The 25,799-nt window shown below is 42.2% G+C and overlaps 5 protein-coding genes across 9 annotated transcripts; 3 read left to right on the top strand and 2 right to left on the bottom strand.

The window, feature by feature from the left end:
* Nucleotides 1–262: 262 nt before the first annotated feature.
* Nucleotides 263–7,626, top strand: LOC4337781 (membrane-bound O-acyltransferase gup1). 3 transcript variants are annotated; one of them, XM_015782074.3, is made up of 19 exons: nucleotides 263–660; nucleotides 747–802; nucleotides 899–1,080; nucleotides 1,159–1,207; nucleotides 1,953–2,056; nucleotides 2,159–2,223; nucleotides 2,348–2,418; nucleotides 2,814–2,873; nucleotides 3,357–3,470; nucleotides 4,606–4,730; nucleotides 4,807–4,858; nucleotides 5,258–5,320; nucleotides 5,478–5,587; nucleotides 5,913–6,005; nucleotides 6,103–6,184; nucleotides 6,576–6,653; nucleotides 6,917–6,992; nucleotides 7,081–7,130; nucleotides 7,213–7,626. In XM_015782074.3, the coding sequence occupies exons 1-19, from the start codon at nucleotides 567–569 to the stop codon at nucleotides 7,252–7,254; spliced, it is 1,566 nt and encodes a 521-aa protein (XP_015637560.1). In that variant the 5' UTR covers nucleotides 263–566; the 3' UTR covers nucleotides 7,255–7,626. The 3 variants fall into 3 exon arrangements, with proteins under 3 accessions (XP_015637560.1, XP_015637562.1, XP_025881401.1); XM_015782076.3 differs by lacking the exon at nucleotides 2,814–2,873; XM_026025616.2 differs by lacking the exon at nucleotides 6,576–6,653.
* Nucleotides 7,627–11,332: 3,706 nt separating this feature from the next.
* Nucleotides 11,333–13,636, top strand: LOC4337780 (probable indole-3-acetic acid-amido synthetase GH3.6). The gene is made up of 3 exons (NM_001420166.1): nucleotides 11,333–11,730; nucleotides 11,813–11,920; nucleotides 11,997–13,636. Exons 1-3 carry the CDS (start codon nucleotides 11,408–11,410, stop codon nucleotides 13,372–13,374), a joined length of 1,809 nt encoding a protein of 602 aa, NP_001407095.1. The 5' UTR covers nucleotides 11,333–11,407; the 3' UTR covers nucleotides 13,375–13,636.
* Nucleotides 13,637–13,676: 40 nt separating this feature from the next.
* Nucleotides 13,677–14,776, top strand: LOC107278051 (uncharacterized). The gene has a single exon (XM_015783953.3). It carries the CDS (start codon nucleotides 13,677–13,679, stop codon nucleotides 14,418–14,420), a length of 744 nt encoding a protein of 247 aa, XP_015639439.1. The 3' UTR covers nucleotides 14,421–14,776.
* Nucleotides 14,777–14,929: 153 nt separating this feature from the next.
* LOC4337778 (salt stress-induced protein-like) lies at nucleotides 14,930–15,743 on the bottom strand. Its single transcript, XM_015783954.3, has one exon. The coding sequence runs from the start codon at nucleotides 15,715–15,717 to the stop codon at nucleotides 15,259–15,261; it is 459 nt and encodes a 152-aa protein (XP_015639440.1). The 5' UTR covers nucleotides 15,718–15,743; the 3' UTR covers nucleotides 14,930–15,258.
* Nucleotides 15,744–18,442: 2,699 nt separating this feature from the next.
* On the bottom strand, nucleotides 18,443–25,001 carry LOC9267958 (mitogen-activated protein kinase 14-like). 3 transcript variants are annotated; one of them, XM_026025337.2, is made up of 11 exons: nucleotides 24,496–24,812; nucleotides 23,342–23,750; nucleotides 22,608–22,716; nucleotides 21,888–22,025; nucleotides 21,742–21,801; nucleotides 20,715–20,864; nucleotides 20,470–20,625; nucleotides 20,165–20,376; nucleotides 19,744–19,845; nucleotides 19,498–19,634; nucleotides 18,527–19,382 (listed from the first exon to the last, which is right to left on the bottom strand). In XM_026025337.2, the coding sequence occupies exons 3-11, from the start codon at nucleotides 22,620–22,622 to the stop codon at nucleotides 19,096–19,098; spliced, it is 1,257 nt and encodes a 418-aa protein (XP_025881122.1). In that variant the 5' UTR covers nucleotides 22,623–22,716; nucleotides 23,342–23,750; nucleotides 24,496–24,812; the 3' UTR covers nucleotides 18,527–19,095. The 3 variants fall into 3 exon arrangements, with proteins under 3 accessions (NP_001391724.1, XP_025881122.1, XP_066166389.1); NM_001404795.1 differs by lacking the exon at nucleotides 22,608–22,716 and having other exon boundaries at nucleotides 18,443–19,382; nucleotides 21,888–22,015; nucleotides 24,496–25,001; XM_066310292.1 differs by lacking the exons at nucleotides 22,608–22,716; nucleotides 24,496–24,812 and having other exon boundaries at nucleotides 21,888–22,015; nucleotides 23,342–23,759.
* Between the last annotated feature and the right edge of the window lie 798 nt (nucleotides 25,002–25,799).

Raw genomic sequence — 25,799 nt, 5'->3', positions numbered from 1 at the left:
GTTTATGTAAAATGCGATTTATCCATATCTACTGATGAGCCACTGACGGGTGGGGCCAGTTGACTGACATACGGTGGTAGGAGAGGCCACGTGTGCGTCCCAGCAAGTGGGGAGAAGGTGATGGACACGTGCCTGAAGCGCGAGCGAGTGATAACTTGCCACGTGGCGTGAGACCTGATGCCACGGAAAGCCCATGGGCCTTCGTTGACGGGCCGGGCCGGGCCGCAAGATAGACTAATAGTTGGGCCCGTTATCTCAGCCCACATAAGTCGCGGAGCACACCCCACTCGCGGCGGTCGCCGGCGACACGCACCACCGTCTCCGCCTCCGCGCCGCCGCCGTCGTCTCCGCCGCCTCCGGTGGAATCCTCGCCGCGGCCCCGTCACACCTCATCCTCTTCGCTTGGCCTTCTCCGCATCCGGTTATTTTAGGTCGGAGAAGGCGGCGGATCCGCCGCTCGCCGGGCGGATCACGCTCCCTCATCATTGGTATCAGGGGCGGAGACGCGAGCGGTGAGCCTCCCCGCCGTTGGGAGAGATCTTCACTTGCCAAACTCAATTCTCAGCATGTCGTGGAGGCGGCTGGAGCTCGCCGCGCTCTGCGCCTACGCGCTGGGGTTCTACCTCGTCGTGATCCGGAAGTCGCTTCGCCTCTCTCATGGTATCCAATCGTCTCAGATTCCAAAATCTTCCATTGCTGTTAATTTTGGAACTGCTTCGCATCACATTATCGCTTGGTTTGTGCAGATTACTCTGGGAGGTTGTACGGCCTACGAGCAGGCTCACTCGCTGGCCATCTGAACGTGTGTTAAATTCCTCCCATTCCTTTATCAGTGTTCTAGTTTTATCTGAAGATTGAGGAGCTACGCATCTGATTTCCTTGCATTCTGTCGTTGCAGGACTTGTCCGATGCACAATGGAGAAATTTCCGGGGGAACTTACCTGTTCTTACCATTGTGATGGGTGCATTTCTGATGTTGGCGAATATGCTTCGCTACTGCTACAGCTTGAAGGGAAGAGGGGCCTCTTTGGTGTGGCTTCTCCTGTCTGTCACCTATTTATGCTATCTACATGGTGCTTGGTAGGAAACTGACCAATGCTTTTCGCTTGTTCTTCTCCAATATTTGTAAAGTTTCTGACATATCTATCTCTATGGCAGTGTTAGTTTCATTCTCCTAATAGCATTGATTAACTACTCCATAGTGAAGGTCAGTGCTAGCATCTTTGATCAAAACTACTGTTGATTTCAGTTGTCTTAGTCGTTGTTTTTCTGTTTTCCTTTTTTTTTTGCATAAATATATAGATAGGCAATGCCACAAACAAAAGTACATGGAGCAAAACAGAATGCTTTTTTGTTCATATTCTTGTTATAGGTATTAGAGGTAGCATATTTGTCAATCGAGCATATGTTTGTGGATGTGCACAATGTATGTGTATGTTTAACGGATGCAACTTTCTCAACGTGATATAGAAAACTGAAGACTACTCCACAGGTGCATATGATATCAAGCACATAAAAGATAAGAAACATAGTACACATCAACTAAAGAAGAGACACTGTGATAACAGGAATGCCAGATCAATGGATTTTTTAAGTCATTATTCAAGGGAAAACTAAGACTCTATGTTGGTAAAATTCATTTGGGATGAATTTTCGGTTTATGTATTGATTCCAAATGTTTCATTCATCAACTAGAACTGGTCAACACAACTATTACAATATTGTTGGACTGAGTGGTTAAACATCTAGTCAGGTTGGTTGAAAATGGTGTCCTCAGTTAAGGAATTCAAGTTAACATGCTGTTTATTATGTGATTATTGTCAACCTGTAAGTGGTACCTTAGTTGTAAGCAATCATTCCGACTGTAGTGTTGACATCACTGTTCGATTTTCTCTGTTCTAATTGATTATGGGTTTAAGTTTTGCTTTTGACCATAGTATTCTCTCTTGCAGCTATTTTCTCGATATAAATATTGTGTTGGGCTCATTTGGAGCTTCAACTTAGCTGTCCTTATACTTAACCGAGTCTATGAAGGCTATTCATTCTCATTGTTTGGGTGAGCTGTTCTGAAGCTGCTCTATCTGTATGATGCAATTCCTTTCAGTGAGGTTCCTTTTCTTTTTAATTTTTGTGACGTTTGATTTTCTTATCGAAATAGGCAACAGCTTGCTTTTCTAGACAATCATCGGGGTACATTTCGGTGGCACATTTGCTTCAATTTTGGTATAGTTCTCCTTTTGTCATCTTGATTTGGTTGAAATCATGTTTATACGAATAGCTTTTGATGTTTACTATGTAGAAATCTATAAACGTGTTCTCCTTATGCCCCATTTGATTTGTCTGGCAGTTGTATTACGAATGATAAGCTTTGGATGCGATTACTGCTGGTCACTCCGGTCTTCTCAGTTTGATCATAAGGTATTATATTTCCTGATGACTTGTCTTTTTGTACCACATTATCTGTACTTCATTATTGGAACATCAGATGCTTTAAATCACAGAAACATAGTTTTAAAAGCACACATTACATCCCTGTTGGTCCATAAGATCTGACACTCTTAACAAATCTGATCTTGTGTTTTCTTATTCATCTTGGTACATTTTCAAAACAATATGTCTACTTGTCTTGTTTTAAATGTTATTGGATAAATTATAAAGTTATATCTGATATATGTTGTGTACCTCATGGGAAACTGATAAGTTTATGAACAACTCTTGTAGAGATCTGTACCTGTAAATTAGTAAATTTATTTTTGACCATACCTCTGTCTTGTCAGTACTGCACTGTACTGAAATGAGTTGCCTTGGTACAGAAGCATATGCAGCGATGCCAAGTTTGTTATTCTGGCAAAACATGCTACTTTGCTTTGCAGGTACTTATATTTTCATACTTCCCTTGTCCCAATAAAAATACTGTTGTTGATAGTGCTGCTCTAATGTGGTACTGATTCATGGTAGTGTCTTACAGCCATTGTTGGTTTTACCATTTTGGAAGCATTACGACGGTATCCCTTTAGTTTCCAGCAAAATAAGTGTTGACACAGCACAGAATGAAACTAGTGGTTTTGTTGAAAGATGTTGATAATTACTAAGCGTAAATGAATGGTTAACATTTCTGCTGATACCAGGTTGAACTGTTCTGAGTTGTTAGTTGCAATATAAATATTTTCTGAGTTACTTGTAATGTAGGTCTTGAGTCTTGACATTAGTGTATCTTATTTACCTTTGTTTATGGTATTATCATTTGAAATTTGCAGCTTTGATAGTGACTCTTGTATCCTACAAGACCTTCCTTTACAAAGCATACTATATTCACTCTTATATTTGTTGATAGAATTTTGCATTGTTCTTGGCAGGAGAGAGCGCTCATTGGTGACAAATACACATTACTAACATATTTATGCTACTTGACATATGCTCCACTCTACATCGCTGGACCTATTGTAAGCTACAATGCATTTGCAGCCCAGGTTGGTCTGTTTCTTATAGATAATGATTCAATGCAGCTGAATCGGTTAGATGAACTTCAAGCTAAAAGCAGCAGAAATAAATATTAATTTTAAGAAAATGAAAGGAAGAAGGGGAGAGAACTACCATTTAAATTAAAAGATGTCAAAATTGAACAGAAACAAATATTGCTTTCATGAATGTTTCTCTCTATTTTTCATTTACAGGTCGTGCTTTATGAAATGAAGATGATATCAAATTTGACATGATTCTTTGGCTATAGTAGAGCTAAAACAATACTTTCATAAAAGCTGAACATGTGACAATGACATCATATATTAATGCATTTTTGACCTGTGCGCCTGTCAATTTTATGTACAATGCATTGCCGTGACTTAGGGATTTATTTCATGCGAAGGGTTAGCGTGGGGGACTTGATCCTGATCCAAACTCTGACCTTGGCTTAGGTGTAGACTTAACTTTGAGCTAATTTCTTTCTTTCCCTTCTTATACTCATTAATTGACAAGTGACATCCTTTATGCACTGTGAGGTTCTGTAAACAAATCTTGACTAGAAATGAACTGGTGTATTTCCAAACAATTTTTTAACTAGGATAGCGAGTGATTATAACAACTTGTCTCTAAGTTGATGTGGTTGAGGGACCAGCCTTTCCCTACATCAGGCACTAATCTATTTTTAACGTCTAATTAGATCAGGGCCCTTTGCCACTGCCATCTTAGTCTAATCTACAAAAATAGACACAACATTTACATCCTTCTTTAATATATTTGGAAGTCATTAAAAGGAATTTCTGAATGGTCCTTAACAGGTTAATCTATTATCTGCCATAGTTGTTAACAACGAATTTCAGCTCTGAAAGGTAATAATATAAAAGATATTAGCAATTTATGTGTAGTGAACAGTAAAAGGGCACTAGCTATTATGAATTTGCTTTCCCTGTCTATAAATGAGTTATGCCTTTGTTTCTTCCTTTTTTGTTTTGCAAAAATATCTTTGAGCTTGTTATAAACGATCTTAAATGGTACTGACCATTGGGTGACTTTAGGAACTATATAAGTAGTAAGTTTTATTAGTTGGATATAGTGTAGAAATATCTTGACAAATACTAACCTGTTCTTGTTGTAGCGATCTTGCAGTTAGATGCACCCCAGAAAAATTATTCAGTTGCACAAATATCTTGGTATGGGGTGAGGTGGATCCTAAGTTTCCTTCTTATGGAAGCTATGACACATTTTTTCCACTACAACGCCTTTGTAGTTAGGTACATGCTTATCTTTATATAGTATAATCAATCCATTCTTTTTTTACTATATTCTGATTAATTATTCTTTTGACAGCCGATTATGGCAGCAATTATCGCCATTTGAGATCTTCATCATTAGTTATGGGGTAAGATTATGTTGTACATACTGCATTTTCTAGTATATACTCCGGTTTTTCCTTCAGAGTTGTCAGTTATGGAATTTTTCTTGCATCATTTTCAACAATATGTAGCAGTTGATATTACCATTTTATTACTTATTATGTTTTTATTCAAGATTGAATACAAGTTTTCGTGATCTCCTGTATGAATACGTGTCCTGACTTGCAATACTGTATATTTGTTTCCAAAGTTGTCTGCCTAGGTTGTTTTCTACTTTAATGCGTTAACTTGCATGCTTACCATATCCACGGTCCTGTTGCTATTCTTAACTAACATACTGTAGCTTCTTTTTTCAACTTGGTATACCTTGTTGTTGGGGTTAATAATCATCAATAAGCATTGACTATCAAAACTTTCTTATGCAGGTGCTGAACTTTATGTGGTTGAAATTCTTCCTGATTTGGCGCTACTTCAGGTTTTGGTCACTGGTAATTTGAACATTTAAAATCAATATTGATTCATCATGCACCCTGCATGCTTTACCTTTTGATACAAGGGAACATTGTCAATAAAACAACTGTGTTCTCATATCCGCACTGTTTTATGTAATGTTTTTTGTGTTTTATGCTGAGTGTTTCATTGCAGGTAGGAGGAGTTGAGACGCCTGAAAATATGCCAAGGTGTATAAATAATTGTCATGATCTGGAGAGTTTCTGGAAAAGCTGGCATGCTTCTTTTAACAGATGGTTGGTCAGGTTTGTGTTAAAGTAGCTGCTTTAAGTACTAATTTATGAATTCATCTGTGCTACCATGCATATATTTCATTTTGAAGTTTTGGGGTTAAAACTTTATTCCTGTTCATAGCCTCACTTCTTTAACATATGCTCAAGAAACGCATGCAAAAAACTGTCATATGTCCGCTTAGACAGAGTTTAGGCCTATCAACATTATTACATAACCCCATGCTTACACAGAGTTGGTATGTGTGCATACCAATGTGCATCTGTAGTCAATCCATAAGTATTAATAGTCGATAAAATTAAGTTTAACTTTCTTTGACATATGTCTTTCTTGTTGCAGGTATCTGTACATTCCTCTTGGGGGTGCTCAAAGAAAACTACTTAGTATCTGGGTGGTATTCACGTTTGTAGCAGTTTGGCATGACCTGGAATGGTAAGTTCTGTAAAATTTATAATTGTTATTTTTGTTTGGCAACAGCTAGGTTTTATGATGACTTACGATGTCAATTTGATTGCATTCTCATAAACAGGAAACTTATTTCATGGGCATGGTTAACATGCTTATTTTTCGTCCCTGAAATATTGGTCAAGTCTCTATCCAACAAGTTCCAGGTAAAGTTCCCTTGTGTGATTTGATAAGACTTCATAACCTAAAGGATAAAGCAGCATTTCTTTTTCTGTTGTTGCATTCATTTGCTTAGTTGCAAGAAACAAACTTAAGTATTTTTTGTATGGAAATTTGTGAGATGGTAAAGTTGTTTTACTACCATGTTAAGTTACTCCCTTTGTTTGGAAAAATAAACCAGTCTGTACAGCTTGAGTTTGGAAAGGAATACTAGATACTTCTAATTTAAGGTACAAACAAGAACAACAGCATGGCAACCATATATACTCCAAACTAATAAGTTTTTGTTTTCTCATGCATTGATGGATTCTTCATCATGCTTGTTTGATGTCGATGGAAATTTCATATGATTAGTAGCTAATGTATTTAAAAATGTAGCCAAGAAGTGCCCTTGGGTTGTTCATTCACCGGGAGTTAAGTGCAATTGCTGGTGCTGTGACAATAAGCTGCCTTATGGTACGTCTTTTTTTTGGGGGGGTATTTGAATTCATATTTAAATGTATTCAACCGATTATTCTCTTACTTCGCTACTGGTTTACTACAATTAAAGATTCCTGGCACCAAATCTCCTAGGAAAAAGTATGCATGCAACAGCATTTGTTGTCAACAAAGATTCTTTTAGAGTAATTCATATATCATTAAATCTAGGATTTTCAGTCTTACACTAGATGGGTCACATCCTTGTTCCGCATTGATACTGATATGCTCCACTCATGCAGGTGGCAAACCTTGTCGGTTATGTTGTAGGACCCTCCGGCATTAAACTTCTCATGTCACGAATGCTTGGGAAGGATGGTGAGTTGCGAATTCACATCCATTATTTCATAGTGAATTTCATTCAGTCATACGGCCTCTTCAGCTGACGCCTGTGTCTATTTTGCAGCCCTTCCTGTCCTTGCCTTCATATTTATCTCATTCTATGTGGGAGTTAAGGTGATTCCTTTGCTAATTACTTTCTTTTTGACGCTACAAAATAAAGGTGATTCCTTGTCTCACAGCTGGTAAACTTTTGCAGCTTATGTTTCATATACGTGACGCACATGAGAATCAAGGGTGATAACTGATAAGTCGACGGGGAAGAACTCCCACTGTAAAATGTAGACAAGCAGCTGCGATGAGACGCTGTCAAGACTCAAGACAAATAGGCTTACCTCTTCTTTTATGGGATTTGTTTGACACGAACGAAAAGCTCCTCTGACCGCCGAGCTTTGGCTCTTCTGTAATGTAGGGCTTATTGATTGGGGTAGTGAAGATAATAGAGCACAAATGGAAATGGTACTACGAGCTCTGTTTTTAAGAGTGGAAATGCAGGGCACACTCCATTGGATTGAAGGAATTTCAATTCTCAGACAATTTTCCTATGAGCTCTTTTGGAACAAAGCAATATCACTGGCAAAAATCCTATGGAGATTTGCTTCCTATGGCTCAATTCCATAACAGTCTAAGCATGAGCTCATACCTCACGTTTTCGTTTTCCTTCGAGAAGTCGTATGCATTCTCTTCCTTTCTTTCTCTAGCATCTCTCTCCCACAAAACAATTTCTTCTAAAATTCATATGTTTTGTTTTCTACAAGCCATCCACACACAAACTCTTAAATTCCTATATTTTGGAGCGTATAAGATTTTATTCCTACGTTTTATTTGTTCTTGTGTTTTATAGAAATCGTACTTTCCAAAGGAGCCATAAGAGGCTCGTGTTCAAATTACTCTTTTAGGCCTTATGAAATTCCTATCATTCCCAATGGGGCATCTAGGTAAAGTAACAATAGTTCAACTGGTTAGGTTACTGGATGAAGCATGTTCATTTTTGTTCAAGCTATATACTTAATATGGGTGTTTGTATTTATGGCTTTATTCTTTTATTGGTAGAAATAAAGTGACAGAAAAAGGAGACATCTCTTTCGCTCTCATCGTTTAGAGATCCAAACATTAATTGAAGAAAAGGGAAAAAAATAAGTCCAAGTAGAAATAGGATTTAAAATACCTGAAATCCTCTCTCAAAAGATTAAAAAGAGTTTTCCAATTTCAATCTTCCACATCAATGCTTGACACCAAAAAGATTCAAGAGCGATGATTTGCTCTATGATTGATAAACCTTCATAAATGGTAGAAAAATAAAAAAAAAATCATTCTTAACTACTTGAAAGCCAATGACGAAAATTTATCAATGATAAAAGCCTTAAAACCTAGTTTAAAATTGAGTTTTAAAATTCAAATTCCGATTTCAACTGATAAGCTAACAAGCAAAAGGTAGAGCCTAATTTAGCTATAAAACAATATCGTAAAATGGTACTCTCTCCGTTTCATAATATAAGACTTTCTAGCATTGCCTATATTCATATAGATGTTAATGAATCTAGACATGTGGACAATGCTAAAAAGTCTTACATTATGAAACGGGGGAAGTAGTACATACTAATTGGATAGTTTTCGTTGAATAGCAAATGATTTGGCAATTCTGTCTTTTTTGGCCTTTCAAAATACCTGTCTACAGAAACCAGAAACAAGAACTAGTGATCACTACCTCTAAAAATACCCAGATACTTAGCCTTTAAACCTGATGAAAAATCATGAGGCCGGTTCAGCTACTGGGCGGTTTGATTCGTACGGCAAAAGCGGCTCGGGTTGGCTATTTAATTCTTCTCGCAGATCAAGAAATTGTGGATCAGAATCCTCTACCTTTTTAAGTCACGTGACTTTATCACTGACATGTGAGCCAGATAGATCTAGACCCACGTGTCAATAACAAAGGCATGGTGAGGATAGATGATCTACATCTGAAATGGTTCGCCATCGCTAACTCAGAAAACTCAAGTCATCCCCTTCGACGAGACATCGCCGACATCCCGTGAGGTTGCCATCTGCAGGCCACGTCAGCTCGCCACGCCACGCCATGCCGTCGCCTGCGCCAACCTTGGGAGTCGAGCCGCGTGGACAGCCAAGAGCCGACGCCGCCGTCCTCAAGAAAAAGCAACCTCGGCGCATCGTGGCACCGCGCCGATGTGCAAGAATGTCGGTCGCGACATCAGTACGGTTAGCTGCTGAGGTCATAGACTCCGAGGAACGCCAACAGCAACCCACCCCATTGTGGCCTGCGGGCGCCACACGCCGCCGACGTCTTCAAGAAACAATAGCCGCAAACTCGGCGCGCTGTGGCACCGCACCGGTGTGTAAGAACATCGACCTCCCCCGCCGAGGCTTTCAACTCCGAGGAACGCTGAGCGCCGCCACAGCCGCTGACAGGCCGGCGTGCGCCAGTTACCACCCCGCTGAGGACGCTGAACTACCATTGAATCAAAAAAGGACGTTTGAGATTCATTCACATCACCATGAGTAGCATTTTTACTCATGGTGATGTGAATGAATCTCAGACGTCCATTTTTCGATCCATCGGTAGTTTATAAGTTTTCACTGCATATGTGGTTTGCACTATATATTTTTCCCATCTTTTCTTCTCTATCTCTATATGACCATGCAAAAATATGTTTTTAATTCTTTTTTGCAATGTGACTGACATGTGGGTCCCACTGCAATGCATGTGCCATCATACCATGTCACATCAGCGGATGAAGGGAATTAGAGCCTATTTGAACCTATATGACACCAATGACAAGTTTGAAGAAAAAAAAATACATTTTTGGAGTTTACAGAATTACATGACACATCCACACTAGTTTTTAAATACCGTCTGTATACTTTAATCTATTTTTTTCATCAGTGGTCCTGTTCTTTTCTCCAATAAGAGTTGGATGAAGATTAAAATTTTCGTGGCACGCTTTTCAAACTGCTAAATGGTGTGTTTTGTGCGAAAACTTTCTATATGAAAGTTGCTCTAAAATATCATATTAATCTATTTTTTAAGTTTGTAATACTTAAAAAATCAATCAATCATACGCTAATACCATCTCATTTTATGTAAAAAAACTTAATCTTCATCTTTAGAAGAAAAGAACACAATATATATTATCAGAAAAACTACCTAATGGCATCCCGTGGAGACGGAATAGTAGTACTGCCTTATCTCCTCTTCCCCTCTCTCTGTGTCTCTTCCCCTCCACTCGCTCTCTCTCTCTCTCTTCCCCTCCACTCGATCTCTCTGTGACTATCACCCATGAGCACGGAGGCGGCGACGGCGACGATGGCGACAGCAACGACGGTGATGGCGGCAACAACGACGACGATGGCGGCGGTGCCGTCACCACTAGCCCCCGCGGATGACCTGGACGACAGCCGGCGGGGCTCCCGACCACCACGGGCGACGGCTGTCGTCGAGAAGCCTCCCCATCAATCTCCTCAAGCCGCTCCTCCTCTTCGTCGTTCTTGTCGCTGGCTTCCTCGCCGTTGCCGCCCTCCTCTTCCTTGGCGGTGCTAGCGCCTCCTACGGTCGGGGAGCGGTGGACGCGGCCACCGGGGGCGAGCGCTTGCACAACATGAGCGACGAGGAGCTGCTCTAGGCGGCGTCGATGGAGCCACGATTTCGGCGGTTTGGAGCGAGGCACGACGACGAGCGACGGAATGGCACAAGGTAGGCACCAGATCTATCGCCTCCTCTTCCTCTTCCTCTTCCTCCGCCGCCGCCCCGCTGCTCGACCTCCCCGACCCGCGACTCCTCCTCCTCCTCCTCCTCTCTCTTGGGATATCACGCTGATACCCAGGTACCAAGGCATGATACCTAGGTACCAGCTCGATACCCAGGGTACCAGGTATCAGTCGATACCAAGGTATCAAGGCCTGATACCCAGGTACCAAGCCCTGATACCTAGGTATCAGCTCGATATCCAGGGTACCAGGTATCAGTCAATACCCAGGTACCAAGGCCTGATACCTAGGTATCAGCTCGATACCCAAGGTACTAGGTATCAGTCGATACCAGGGTACCAGCTAATACCAGTGTATTAGATACCACCTCGATACCTTACCCAAGGTACCAGGGAGGATTGGATAAGGTGGAATCACATGATAGCGTGGGTCTCCCCACGAAATTGACGATGCATATTAAATCTCTCAGGATTTTAGTTGTCCCGTGACTAACAAGAGTAACGGAATCCCGTGGGGTAGCAGCCCTCATATATTATTCTGTCTGGGGAAGCTATGTGAGAAAAATTTATAACTTCGCAAGCCACCTAATATGCACCACTCCACTAGTTTTTACAAAACCAGCTAATTTCGAGCTGCACCACCTCCGGGTTGACCAACCCAGCCGCCCGCCAATGGCGACCGCCGCCGCCGACGAGCTCGCGCTGCGGCGGCTGGACGACGCCACCCGCGACGCCCGGAGGCTTCAGCTCGAGACCCTCCGCGCCATCCTCGCCGAGAATGCCGGCGCCGCCTACCTCCGCCGGTACATCCCCTCCGACGGCGGCGCCCACCACCTCCTCCGCTCCACCGACCTCGCCGCGGCGGCCGACGAATTCCGCCTCCTCGTCCCCGTCACCTCCTACGACGACTACGCCGAGTCCATCCGCCGCGTCGCGGATGGCGACGCTGCCCCCGACGAGCTCTCGCCGCGCCCCCTCCTCTGCTTCTTCCTCAGGTGATCCACCTCTCCTCCTTTCCACTCTTCACTTCCATCAGAATTTCTCCACCAATCCATGGCTGATCCGATCGACGTGCAGCTCTGGGACGAGCTCGCTGCGGCCGAAGCTGATACCCTACTTGGATTCGCCGGGGGCGAGGGCCGCCACCGCCGCCGTGATGCAGGCCAACTCCGCCCTCGTCAGAAGGTGTTCGACGCCGACCTCCTCAGCCTTCACCATGTTTCACACTGATCAGGGCTCTGATCTGATCTGATTCTTTCAGGCTGTTCCCTCCACGGCCGGCGGTGAGCAAGGCGCTGTGGTTCTTGTACGCCGGCGAGGTCAGGAAGACGAAGGGTGGATACGAGGCCATGGCGGCGACGGCGTGGGGCATCCGGAGCAGCGGCATCCGGGGAGCCTCGCCGGTGATGTCCGCCTGCGTCAGCCCCGCCGAGGTCATCCTCGGCGCCGACCACCAGCAGCAGATGTACTGCCACCTCCTCTGCGGCCTCCGCCGATGGGACGCCGTCGACTGCATCCGCGCGCCGTACGCCGCCGCCCTGGCGCGCGCCCTCCGCCTCCTCCAGTCCAAGTGGCGTCAACTCTGCGATGACCTCGAGTGCGGGACAGTCTGCGCCGACGTCGTCACCGACGCGGCGATGAGAGGCGCCGTCCAGGACGGAGTGCTCGCCGGGCCATGCCCCGAGCTCGCCGGCCGCGTCCGCCGAATCTGCGAGAGGGATGACTGGCGCGGCGTGCTGCGCCAACTGTGGCCGGACGCGAGGTACATCTCCTGCGTCACGACGGGGACCATGGAGCAGTACTTCCCGGCGATCAAGCACTTCGCCGGCGAGGCGTTGCCGGTGCTCGGAACGGACTACCTCGCCTCCGAGTGCGCCATCGGCATCAACCTGGAGCGCACGTCGCCGCCTGAGGAAACCACCTACGTGCTCCTCCCCAGGGCGGCATACTTCGAGTTCATCCCGTTCGACATGGACGCCGCCGGCCGCGGCGCCGCCGCGGCAGAGCCGGTGGACATCGCCGGCGTGGAGGCCGGCAAGACGTACGAGTTGGTGGCCACCACGTTCCGTGGGCTGTACCGGTACAAAGTCGGCGACGTCGTGAAGATCGCCGGCTTCCACCACTCCTCCCCTCGGCTTCAGTTCGTGACCCGCGCGCCGCCGCCGCAAGAACACGGCGAGGTGCTCACCGAGAGGGACGTCATGGCCGCCATGGACACCTTCCAGCTCATGCTAAAGGACGGCGGCGAGGTTATCGAATTTGCGGCGTTCATCATTGACGGCGACGGAGGCCAGCGGCGGCGGCGATGCGCGACGATCGCCGTCGAGGTGAGCAATGGAAGCAAGCTGCTCGACCATGAGAGGTCAGCCGCCTTCCTCAGGCGATGCACCGCGCCGCTCGAGGGCTGCCTCGGCGGAGCGTACAGGCTGAGCAGAGCCACCGGCGACGTCGCGCCGCTGGAGGTCGCCGTGGTGAGGCCCGGCACGTTCGACAGGCTCGCCGAGGCCGCGATCCGCGGCGGCGCTCCGGCGAACCAGTACAAGCCGCCCAAGATCGTCAGGCACCGGCACCTCGTCGATGTGCTGCAATCCTCCGTGGTGTGCAGCAGCAGCTCAATCACTGAACCAGCTGCTCACTAGCATCTGTCTCATTGTGTCACTGAACCAGCGGCAGTTTCTTGATCGTGAGTCCAATTCCGGCACTGACAAGGTGTTCATCTCCGATTCGATTCTGAATTTTCAGCACTGGGGAGGTTTCAGTCTCCGATTCGATCTACAAGAAGAATCCCTCACCCTTTATAAGGATCACCCAAGCTAGAGGGAATCGTCGGTCGGTTGCTCTCGTTTGGTCAGCGCTGATTTCAGAAATTCAGACTTGCGTCCCCGCAAAAAAAAAAAAAAAGAAAAGAAATTCAGACTTGTGCAGTTCAGAAGCAGAAGAGATGGAAGCTGCATCATCATCGGGAGCTCTGCCATTGCCGTTGCCATTGCTCGTCCATGATCTTGGAACCCGTAGCGATGACTCGCAGACGCAATTCAGCATCTGCAACCAAGCACTCAGCACTGCAGCCATCGAGCTACTGAGAGATTTCAGGTGCTTCGAGACTCCACAAGGCTGGGTACTCACTCTGAATCCTGCGTCACTGCAAACCTTCCTATGGCGACCTCAGGACAGCAAGAAGATCGATCTCCCAACGGCGAAACAGAACTTCCCTAGAAGCGGCAAGTGCCTCCTCTCCGGCAACCCAATCTCGTCGTCGTCAGATTGCGCCGTGTTGGTACTAGATCTTGACACCCCAGCGATGCTAGTCTGCAAGATCGGAGGCAGTGAATGGGATTCTTTCAGCTACGAGCTCTCCATGGTCAGCAAGAACAACAAGACCCTGGAGGTTCACATGGCCAAGCTTCAGGGCATCGATGCTGTTGCCGGCAAGGTGTACTACACATTCTCAGGAGACGCTCTCGGAGTAATCGAGTTCAGCCTGGAGGTAAAACTCTCTACCATGGATGTCGACATGGTTGAATTGCCTGCCAGTATGCCAAACTTCTCGACAGTCATGCGGCGAGCTGTTTCTTGTGGTCGTCTTCTTCCTCGGCCACAACCTGCACAGGATCGCGGAGGTGGCGGTGTACAAGATGGATTTCTCGGGGCCATCAGAGTGGTGCAAGGTGGACGGGATCGGTGACAGTGTGTTTCTTCTCGGTGGAGATTTCATCGGAGCTTCTAATTTTGGAGCGTCGTGCTCGGCTAGTGACCATGGTTTGTCCGGGAATTGCATCAATTTTGTGAACAATATTGCCGCTGAGGAGAATTTTGTTCATGTCATCGACTTGGAGAAAGGGACTGAAGAAGTGCTTCGGCCTTTCAGACACAAAGGATACCCGCTGCCGCTGCGTCCACCCTTCTGGCTATTAACCACCCATGATTGATATCTTTTCCTTGTAGAATTTGCACCTCACTTGTCATATTTGTTAAAGTAGGTTTACAGTTAAATTTGTCATTTTTGTTACGAATTATAGAAATCGAATTTAAATTTATGTCTGTGGAGTTATATATTTTATATAAATCTATTTTATTTTTTTTAAGAAAATAATAACTATGTAGTTGGCAATTTGGCATACAAGGAAAAAAAAACAATTTCACCTCCTAAGTAACAACAAAAATTCGTACCATAGGGACATAGGGTCACTGACATTGAACAACAATATAAAAGTTTATCTTAAATCATAATTAACAGGTGAGGATATGTTTAGTAGAACTTCAACTCTCAGATCTACCTAAAGCTCAACCAAACGGTTCAGCTTAAAAAAACTAGAGAGCTAGATGGAACGTTCTGAAAAAATGTACTAGCGTCGTGGTGAAGCGGGGAAAGGCAGCTTAAATTTCTGAGGAAATTTCTGTTGATCAGACGAGTTCTGCAACAGGAGCCAAGGAAATAGTCCTCAACAATATTCAGATAAAACTAGAAGACTGACAGAAGAGAGAACGCATGCAACAACAAGTAAATCATCTGCGTCGTCACGTCACGGGTGCACGTAGACGCCGACGGCGTCGAGCAGCCACCCAGACCGCGCGAAGAAGCCGACGACGCGGCCGCCGCCCTTCACCGGCACGCGGAACGCCGCGCCGCCGACCTCCTCGCCGAACGGCCCGTGCGTCTTCCCGGCGCTGGTGACGAACGCCAGCGACCTGACGACGCACGCGTGGGGGCCCCACGGCCCGAGCGTCCCGGAGACCTCCGTGACGCGCTCCGCCTCGCCGAGCTTCACCTTGTGCTTCTCCCCGCCGGAGCCGCCCCACGGCCCGGCGGCGTGCTTCGCGCCGTCGATGGCAGCGTAGGTGAAGGACAGCGCGTCGATGGCGCCGCCGCTCCTGACCTCGATGCTCACCAGGCGGTGCGGCGCCGCGCCGGCGCCGAGGGCGATGTCCTGCGGGTCGCCGCCGTCGCCGCCCCATGGACCGATCTTGGCGAGCCCCTCCATCTCCCTCCTGCACGACGCGGACGAACACCTTGCAACACACCTATCTACTCCTATATACTACTCACGTACACAGCGCACGAACACCCCTTGGTATCTCCGAGGCGATTAATGGATTGAATTTTTCAGTAAATGCATTGAATTCAAACCAAATCGTACTATTGGTTATCGAGCACCAGAGGCCGGTTTGAATGAATTAATGCGGAATTTTGAACGGCGCCTTCAGTTTTCGATGTGACTTTTGAGCTGCCACGTTACTCCCTCATTCCCAAATTAATCATCATATAATAAATTTAAAATTTCTTAAATTGATCATCATATAACCGCATAGATATGGATTTTATCATAATACAATTAGTACAGCATGGGAGAATGTGTGAATGTGTGCATGCTAAGGTATACTCCCTCCATTCCATAATGATCAGCATATTTCATTGTGGCATCAAGACCAAGGAGAGATCCTCTACCCGTTTTCTATTTAATCCTTGTAATTAATCTCCATATTAATCGGCTTGGAGAAACGAAACGACGTTACTGCCGCTGCATGATTGCACAGGCAAGGAATGTTCCATGCTGCATGCAGCTCGAAAATCGCATGGCCTACTCGATCTCCGTGATAACTAGTTAATCCATCCAACATGCACATGCTACCAGCGATAATATGCTGATCAAATCGGAATATCTCCACTTTCGTTATGTGCTGATTATTATGGAATGGAGGGAGTAATTGGTATGGTGTTTTAATTTATGCATGCACTGTGAGAGAATGTGTACATGGTGTCTTGGTTGATGTGATTTAGACAAATTATCCTTGGTCTCGGTAGATAAACATACTCCCTCTGTCCATAATTATAGAGGATTTTGGTCTTTAGATTTGTCTAAAATTATGGACGACTTTGCTTCTCCCAATAGGATGAGTACAACCGTCATTAGTAATCGAACTCCCATCCTTTGTAGTATGCTTATGCTAAATTAAATTATTGATTGGAATCCAATAAACCATTTTAATATTAATTGGTTGCATGCATGTATATGATTCCTTTCTTTTGTCACATAGTGGATAAGTTAATTCTTCCTCTATCTTGATGAAAAACAAGTCTTAGACATTTAAATGGAAGAAGTACTATGTTTAAGCAGGTAGATTATAAAAACTAAATGTAGAAATGAATTGTTTTGTTTCACTTGATAGAAAGTAAAACAAACAATTTTATCTCTAGGTACATAATCTTTCCGTCCCAAAATAAACTAATTTTTAGAGTTTAAATTTTATCTCTAAATAAGCTAATTTATGTATTTTTTTATATATACCTTTAGTCCACAAAATCAATAGGTTTATTCCTTCAGTATGTCTTGCTGCACCTACCTACTCCCTCCATAAAAAAAAATCAAACTAGTATTAGATGGAGCCTTTCCTAATACAACTAATTTGAACATACTCATATCTAAATTCATTGTACTAGAAAATATCTCGTCCGATATTAGGTTAGCCATTTTGGGACAAATGGAGTACGTACTAATGCTATACTTGTACTTCAACCATTTCAAAATATAAGGCATAATTTTTTTTTAAGATGTTTCATAATATAAGGCATGCGTGCATGCATGTAATTAACTAGCGTCTACTATTAAATTTTAACCTATTCATTCTCAAGATCTCTAATTTTATTGTATTAGGATGATTCAAACAATAAGGTAATAATAATTATTATTTTTTTGTCTTTAGGTAAAAATGTGATTATGCCTTATTCTTTGAAATAGAAAAAAAATTATATTTTATGCATTGAAAAGCGAGCAGTCGAGTCTTTAATGTGACAAAGCAAGTACAAATAACGAACACCAGAACACCAGAGAATGCAATAGAGGATCAGCACCAGCTTGGCTAGGTTGAATGATAGTGCGAGGCTAGCTAGGGTCAACGCCAACGCCAACGCCAACGCCAATGGTTCAGGGCAGGTAATTGCACTGCAAACATAGTACTGTACTGCTCGTTTCAAAATGTAATAATTTTCAACTATAAACTTAGTCAGTTGTTTGTCTAAATTCATAACTATAAATGATTATATTTTAGAATAGAGATAGTACTATTTTAACCATATAATGGTCCTAGAAACATAAAACTAGTGATGTTAAACTGTATGAATTTATAGAAGAGTATAGTAGATGGGCCTGGTGTGTCATTAGGTCCCTGAACTCCTAAAATGCATTTTTAGGTCCCTTGCTATGTATGTCATATAGGTCCAAACGAGTTCTAACCCGTTCCATGCGCTGACGTGGCAATGCCACGGTGACGTCTACGTGTCAGTGGAATCCACATGTCAAACATATATAAAAATTAAAATTAAAAACCATATTTTCTCCTCTTAGGTAGACAGAAAAAAGATAAAAATTATAAGGTAGAGAGGAGAAAATATGTTTTTCTAATTATATTTTATTCTATGTGACTAGCACGTGAGTCCAACTAACACGTATACACTATCGTGGCATGCCACGTCAGCGCATGAAGGGGTTGGAGCTCGTTTGGACCTATATAACACCCAAAAAAAGTTTAAGGACCCAAAAATACATTTTGAGAGTTTAGGGACCTAAATGACACACCCGTTTAGACCTATATGACACCAAAACAAGTTTAAGGACCCAAAAATACATTTTGAGAGTTTAGGGATCTAGATGACACACCCGCACAAGTTTGAGGACCGCTCGTGCACTTCACTCTTTATAGAAATTAATTGTCAAAGATATAAATTTTTGACTTAGAACAAAGCTTGAACACCAAAGTAATTTGAAACATAGTAGTTCAAATACTAGAGCTGAATTACAGGCTAAAGGAGGGAAAATACTTGAAATGCAATTAAGTTTTACAAGTTACAGCAATGTCAGATAGTAGTACATAGTTGCAGCTCCTAGCTCTGCAAAGGGAACAATGTTCCTGAGAACGAAATACTAAAGCAATGTCCAACATTGTGCTGTTTACATGATCCTTCTTCGGATTTACTTGGAAAATAAATTGAATAGCAGCATCAGTCAGGTCAGTAAAGAGTCCCTTGTTTTCTCAGCAAGAAAATGTTACAGTCCACTTGTTGCTTCCAGTTTCCACTATACCCCCTTCGAACTGAATCATGTGATGTCCAATTCCATGAGATCTTGTTTGTGTACCAGATCATTCAGAGGTTGAGCTATGAAGAAATGAAGAAACAGGCAGCCTAATCCACTAGGGCTTGCAGTACAATTCTACTGTTTTTATCATGGAAAAGCCCCCAAGAAACAATACAAGTCTGTACAGAATGACATGTTTTAAATGTCTAAGAATTTACTACATAGAACAATAAACCCATGCTGATGCTGTGGTAATAACTAGCGTTTTCGCTGGTGCGCTGCAGAAATTTACCAGTGGCCACTCCGACCATCGACGGTAGCAGGCAGTTTGTTCGCCACATATGGCTTCGGTGGACCGGTTTGGCTGGAATCGATCCTTTCAACATCACCTGTTTCACTCTTGCAGGTCTGGTTTCTTCTGGGGTATGAGCTCCCCAGAGGAACACTGCTGTTTGGAGCAATTGCTGGGTTCCGAACAACCCTTCGCTGCTCATATTGTTGCTCAGCAGCGGATGTCGAACAGTTACCGTAACGCAGCACCGAACCAACTGCTTTACCAGGTCTTGCAGCAGCACCTGGAAGATAGGTAACGTGCAAAATCTATCTTGAGTCACACAATGTATGAAAGATATAATGGAGGATACAAGTTTAATTGCAGGTTAAAGTCAACTGGTAAGGACAGATGCTAACCTTGAGGGATTCTGCTTGCACCGACTGAAGCAGAATCCTGTGATTTTAGATTGTTGTCTCTGATTAAACACCTGGAAAGATCCTCAGTGACACTGGCTGTGCTTTGTGGCCGGTTATCTGAATAGACAACACAAGGCCTGTCGATACAATAGTAGATAGTCAAGAATCAAGTATATATTCAACTGGAGCTACAAGTTCCATCGGTTAATCCATGTCATATAAAATAAAATAAAATAAATATCTTACCTTGGTAATGAGTTATGTTGTCTCTCAGGTGGAGCTGCTGTTGATCCCTTGGCATAATGTTCTTCAAGGTATGCAAACTGTTTTTTAAAATGGTCTACTGCACTGTAAACATAATAGAGTAATTGATCTTAGTTCTTTGAATTATCTCAAGTTTTTGTCGTGCCTAATCGATTTCGAGCAACAAATAGAGCAATTAAAATAAGTAATCACTACTTAATACGGTGCATCAACAAAACAGTCAATTCGCATAAATATTTGTTATTTAATTGTTAACCTGGACATATAGCATGTTCAACAACATACAACTGGCCTGGCAGTTCAACAATAAGATCACTAAATTGTCTCAGAAATTATAATAGGAACAACTCAGTTGAAGATTTTAAAGCAATGGAATAAAAATAAACTTGGCATGACTACACACCTTGGGTACATGAAACCAGTGGACTCAGTTCCCTCAAGGAACTCCCTCAGCATCTTTGGATGATACTCCAGAATTTCTCTATATATGAGTTCCCTTATATCTTCCTTAGTAATTCTCCGCCTCTCGAACTCAAACTCTAGCTTTGTGATAGGTTGAGCAGAAGGCTCTCTATCAACATTGGCTATGTTCTTGAAATAAGGATCAGCAAGCGCCTGAAAATGTGGCTGCTACATTAGCTGCTGACACTTGAGATAACACACCAAAAAAAAAAAAAGATGCAAGGTTGATGCTAATACTGACAATACCTCCTCAGCACTTGGCCGATCTTTTGGATCAAAAGCTAACATTCTCTCTAACAACCGCATTGCAAGTGGATCTGCATTTGGGAACTTCTGTGTAAATGGTATAGGTTTTTTCCGCCTCATACTGTTCAAGTAACGTCTTGCCTTCTCATTTCTAATCTGTTGCATAAGTGAATGTAGATATAAGCATTATAGGATTTTATTGGAACTAAGTAATAAGCAATTTTTTGAAGTCAATCCATACTGACCCTAGATATTGTTTCTGGAGAAGGTGTTCCTAGTAGATCTGTAATTATATCAAGTTGATGAACCACATTCTTCCCAGGGAAAAGAGGTTTTCCGGTTAAAAGCTCGGCAAATATGCAGCCAATACTCCATATATCTATTGCTGGTGTATACTGCAAAATAATGAAACACATTATGTTCATCGGTGCTTCGGATATTGGACAAACATAGAAGCCCATGCAAAAAATAAAAGGAGAATACATGTGTACACTTCCCGGCGAAAAAAAAATTCCCCAGCGAGAATACATGTGTACACAGCATTCCTTGTATGAAAGAAGACAAGTCATAAAAACAAAAACAGTTTTATTTGCTTGGCAATGTCTAGATGTTAAATCAGTTTTTTTTAAAAAAAAAAATCATGATACGCATATGAAACCCAACCTATCATATGATCATTGTATAAAAACTAGGTAACCCAATTTGGACCATTCGTGAAGGAAAAGGTATTTTAAACGGTTATATGGTCAGGACATAAGGCGGGGAGGCTCTTTGTGTAGTTCACTAGTTCAGGTTGTAAAATATGTCAAATTATTTGCAGGCATCAATAATACTAGACACAAGTGGCATGAACTACAATTACATATGACTTTATGTGACATTAATTAGTTGGTTCACAAAATTCAAAAATAGCATAATCAAAATGGAAGTTGCCAGGAACATAGTAGCAAAATTAGGCATGAAAAGTAACATAAAGAGGCATAAATGGCAATGAAACACTAGCTATCAAATGCATAAGAAAACATTACTAACCAATAAAAACATTCCATTCATCTGTCAATAATTCCTAAGCAAGAAGGCATGTTGTCTAACTGGTAGAAGCTGCCCTTCAGATAAAAAAAATACTTTACAGTATGTTTGGATAAAAATCCTAAAGAAATGTTATCCACGTTTGCTTCGCTGCCCCAGGTTAATAAAGGTAAAAAGAACAACAATGTATTTCTTTTTGCAGAATATCATGATCCAATATAAAATTAAAGATGTGATTACAACCTTGGAGAAAAAAGATCCACACAGCTCTGGTGCTCGGTACCACCTTGTTGCAATATAATCCTAAAAACAGAAAAATCAATTAGCTGATGATATAAATCTTAAGAGTAATGAGCTGCATAGTGTGTAGTGGGCGTGAAATGACGTACCGTCCAGAAGATGGCGGTTGGAGTATCACTAAAAGCTACCCTTGCAAGGCCGAAATCACATATTTTGAGCTTACAATCAGCATTCGCCAAGATATTTTTTGGTTTGAGATCTCGATGAAATACATTTGCTGCAAAAAGCTATCAAAAGATGCATCAGTCAGGAATTAGAGTCACAAATAGGATGGACTGATAAATAGGAATCACACAAACATAGAACACTGAGTACAGAAAAAAGATTAATCTGTTAGTAGTCCTCGTCTTATTATTCCTTTCCTGAATGGTGCGTTTGTATTTTTCAGCCTTTCATATAACAAAAGTACTAAATTGGTCAAACTGACTTCTTAGAATAATTTAGAAAAAAAGAGGGGATGGGGGATGAGCACATGCATTATTTACAGCATCATTAGAAGCAAAGCAAGATAGATGTTTCTATCATGGTATAAAATGAATAGGGAAATCCTATTCAATCACAATCAGGTTAATAAAAAAACCTAAAGAACAGAACTAACTTAGTCACAAAAGGGTGCTTCATGTGAAGGGTATGTCTATCAGGAACAACGAATGCTGGAATGTGTCAAATATATGTAAACACTTGTGCTTGCCTTTGTTCTTCTGCTTTTGAAAACAAACTAAGTTGTCTGACCAAAGCCAACAAACAACCAGGGTAAGAAGATGAAGAAACCAGAGAATATGAAATTCCTTGTTTATTACAGCCCAAACCTCGGTTTGCACCATGGCAGATGTGTATCAGATAACAAATCCAGTTCAATTGGAAGATGTTAGCTAGTTGTTCGACTTTTCACAAAGGGCAGCAAGCATAGCCTCTTCCCTAGGAAAAGTATTTGTTATATTGTATTGCCAGAAGGTAAGAACCATGGTCAATAGCATGTACAGATAGAAGATGAGGTTGCAGTTACATGCATTATACTTTCAGGATGCCATGAATAATTTTTTGGATGGTTAAACTACCCAATGCCTCAGGCTGTACCATCCTGGCACAAATTCAGTGTATCCACAACTTGGGAAGCAAAGGAAGACAACAAGATTCTGTTGATGCCCGCTATGGAAGCTTGCTAACACTTCAGATTTTATAAACTCTACATCAAAGGGCGCCAGGGGGCATCTAGTCATCCCACAAGAATGATCCACATTTCAGGAGAATTTTGGGGTACTGCTGGTTTATTTGTACTAAAGCAACCACAGTTCCATAAGATTGTTTTCATTATATAGTTTGTGCAGATAAACTGTAGGTTCCCAAAAAAGCACAAATGCTGAAGGAACAATCCCAGAATAATCTGCTAGTAGAAAAATAGTTTGGTTGTTATCTGGCAACAGTTATAACATGGTGGCAATTGTCCTTAGCAAATTTATTTATTTAAATAGAACATTCTTCACAGCAGGCTACTGAAAGAAATGCAAAAGAACCATCTTTCATGTGAAAATAAATCAATTACCTGTGTGTATATATTTCAGTCCTCGGAGCAACTGATACAAGAAAAACTGGTAGTGTTCAGGAGTCAAGTCATCGTTGGCCTTTATAACTTGGTGCAAATCAGACTCCATGAGTTCAAAAACAACGTAGATATCCTTGAATTCTCTCCTTGATGGAGGAAGTAGAATATGCTTAATTTCCACGATATCCGGATGTCGCAGGAGTCTAAGCAACTTGATCTCGCGAAGTATCCGTGTTGCATCGGACACATGCTCAAAGATGTCATTGATTTTCTTGATAGCAACTTTATCACCGGTGTGAGTGTCCAAAGCAGAGCAAACCACACCATAACTCCCTTTTCCTATAACCTCTTCTATCTTGTACCTGTTTCCCTCACCGTACTCGGTGAAAAAATCCATCTCAGAAGGTGTCTGAATCATAAAAAGACAAAATGGATCAGAATCAGACTAGTTCTTTTAGTATGACAAAAGAATTTTTTTAGTATGAGAAAAAAAATCCTTTGTTCAATTAGGTCAACCATCCTAAAGGCATTAGCTAAATCATACTGTATGAAAGCGGTTTCATCGGAAACAACATACCATGTCAATCATGTATGATGCAAAACAGCAAGCGTTACTTTTTTTATGGGGATAAATAACATCAAGTGATATTCTTTTTTATTTCAAAAACTGCTTAGGGGTCAGAACCGCATGATTCAACGATGTGTATGGATGGGGGCCATACGTACGCATATCTCCAAGTCCAGGATAACAAGATGCAAATTTATGTACTGCATAAATCAGATAAAAATATGAACATACAAGACAATAACTTGAGGTCAATTAACAGTCGCCAAGGAAAGTTCACAGCACATAGTCAATGAACATTATCCCATTCGCAGCAAACTTCATTCCTCGAAGAGACAAGAGAACTGCCAATATACTCAAAAATACTCAAACCAATAAACTCAAAAACACTAAAAAAAATTTGTTGGAAAAAGCACTCGCGCTCACGAATCTGTAAAACAACAATACCGATTTTTCTGACCCCCTTAATTTGAAAACCCAAAAAAAAAAAGCACATCAACTCCAAATTGAATGGATCCAACTAAAAATAAACAGCCACAGCAAGAACAAGATGGATCAGCCAAAAATAAAACACACAGCTTCAACTCACCGAGATCTCGAACCAAGAAGACGAGCTCCGACCACACAGCCGCTAGCAAATCGAAGAAGAAATCAGCAGCAGCAGCACAGGTAGAAACAACTCCTAGGAGATCCCAAGAACCATCAGAGATGTGGATCTCCTCTCTCTCTCCTCCGGGGAAAGTGAGCAAGAAAGGCAGGATCTTTTAAGGCAGCAGCAGTCCAGCAAGAACAAGAAAAGAGAGCCGCACAGCTCACTGATCCTCACGCGCACAAGGCAAAAAGAAAGGGAAGGGAAGAACAAGCTAGCTAGCTGGAAGAGACCTGGAAGAAGAGGAGGATGCGGCCAAGAAATCCAGCTGTGATCTAGGCAAAGCTCATGGAGGAGAGAGGAGAGGAGAGGAGGTGGTAGCTGGGGAGTCGAGACTGGAGAGAGAGATCGTTGTGGCCTCTGCTTTTCCGATTGATTGATTTATGCTGGTAATTGCAGGTTGATTTCGCTTTCGTTTCTTGGAAAAAAAATTTTTCTCTTGGTGTTGTTTGGTCTGGAGGTGAGAGAGCTCCCACTAGAATAAGGGATTGGAGCACATGGAGCCATCTGGTTTCTGACGTTCTGTCCACATCTTGTGTTTCTTTTGATTATTTACTCTTCTTTTTTCTATTATATTAAAAAATATAAAAAGAATTGGTACTCTACTTTGTTTTTCTAAAACAAGAAATATGTGATATAATTATTATATATATATATATTGAAAAATCTAAAAACAACCGTTGAATAAAAATGAACGTCTTTGTCTATATCATTAAAAGTAAAATTTTTACGCTAAGATTTAACTATGAGTTTTACTACGAGAAGAAAAGGTTTATGTTTGTAACGTAGACAAATCATAGCCGTTTATTTTTATATCTATCCTTATATATGCGGTTTGCTTGACATATTTTTCCGGTTTCTTAAGCAAACTAATTTAAGTGTAGAACTTAAATTTAATTTTATGAGAAACTAATTTGGTGTTGTTTTTCTATAAATGTTGTGACTTAGGGCATGTTCATATTGTAGCCAAAATAAACATTACCAAGTTTTGGCAATATTGCTAAAATTTTGGTAAGATTTCTTATGTATTGATCAAATTTGGCAACAAACTAAATGTATTTTTTTTTGCAATTTTGGCAACTTTGCCAAAAAATGGTATGGTTGAAAATGGTATCAAAGTGAACAGACCCTTAGAAAACTTATAATTACTTATAATATGTGACAGAGAGAGCAATTTGGCTTAATATATTTTTACGCCGAGGCAAAAAATAATTTATTCATAACAAAAAGTCCAAAACGGGATG

This window comes from Oryza sativa, chromosome 5 (genome assembly GCF_034140825.1).
Source record: "Oryza sativa Japonica Group chromosome 5, ASM3414082v1".
Lineage (NCBI taxonomy): Eukaryota > Viridiplantae > Streptophyta > Magnoliopsida > Poales > Poaceae > Oryza > Oryza sativa.
Note: the sequence above shows the minus strand (reverse complement) of the source record. Positions and strands in the feature narration are given on the sequence as shown.

Excerpts from the sequence above, each read along its gene's own strand:
- LOC4337781 (XM_015782074.3), top strand. The coding sequence starts at position 567 with ATGTCGTGGAGGCGGCTGGAGCTCGCCGCGCTCTGCGCCTACGCGCTG. Across the intron at positions 5,588-5,912 it reads TTTAACAGATGGTTGGTCAG|GTATCTGTACATTCCTCTTG; the intron begins GTTTGTGTTAAA and ends TTCTTGTTGCAG. Across the intron at positions 6,654-6,916 it reads TGACAATAAGCTGCCTTATG|GTGGCAAACCTTGTCGGTTA; the intron begins GTACGTCTTTTT and ends CCACTCATGCAG.
- LOC9267958 (XM_066310292.1), bottom strand. The coding sequence starts at position 23,759 with ATGATTCAGACACCTTCTGAGATGGATTTTTTCACCGAGTACGGTGAG. Across the intron at positions 21,802-21,887 it reads CAACCGCCATCTTCTGGACG|GATTATATTGCAACAAGGTG; the intron begins GTACGTCATTTC and ends TTCTGTTTTTAG. Across the intron at positions 20,377-20,469 it reads ATCGGCCAAGTGCTGAGGAG|GCGCTTGCTGATCCTTATTT; the intron begins GTATTGTCAGTA and ends CCACATTTTCAG.
- LOC107278051 (XM_015783953.3), top strand. The coding sequence starts at position 13,677 with ATGGAAGCTGCATCATCATCGGGAGCTCTGCCATTGCCGTTGCCATTG.
- LOC4337778 (XM_015783954.3), bottom strand. The coding sequence starts at position 15,717 with ATGGAGGGGCTCGCCAAGATCGGTCCATGGGGCGGCGACGGCGGCGAC.
- LOC4337780 (NM_001420166.1), top strand. The coding sequence starts at position 11,408 with ATGGCGACCGCCGCCGCCGACGAGCTCGCGCTGCGGCGGCTGGACGAC. Across the intron at positions 11,731-11,812 it reads CTCCTCTGCTTCTTCCTCAG|CTCTGGGACGAGCTCGCTGC; the intron begins GTGATCCACCTC and ends ATCGACGTGCAG. Across the intron at positions 11,921-11,996 it reads AACTCCGCCCTCGTCAGAAG|GCTGTTCCCTCCACGGCCGG; the intron begins GTGTTCGACGCC and ends TGATTCTTTCAG.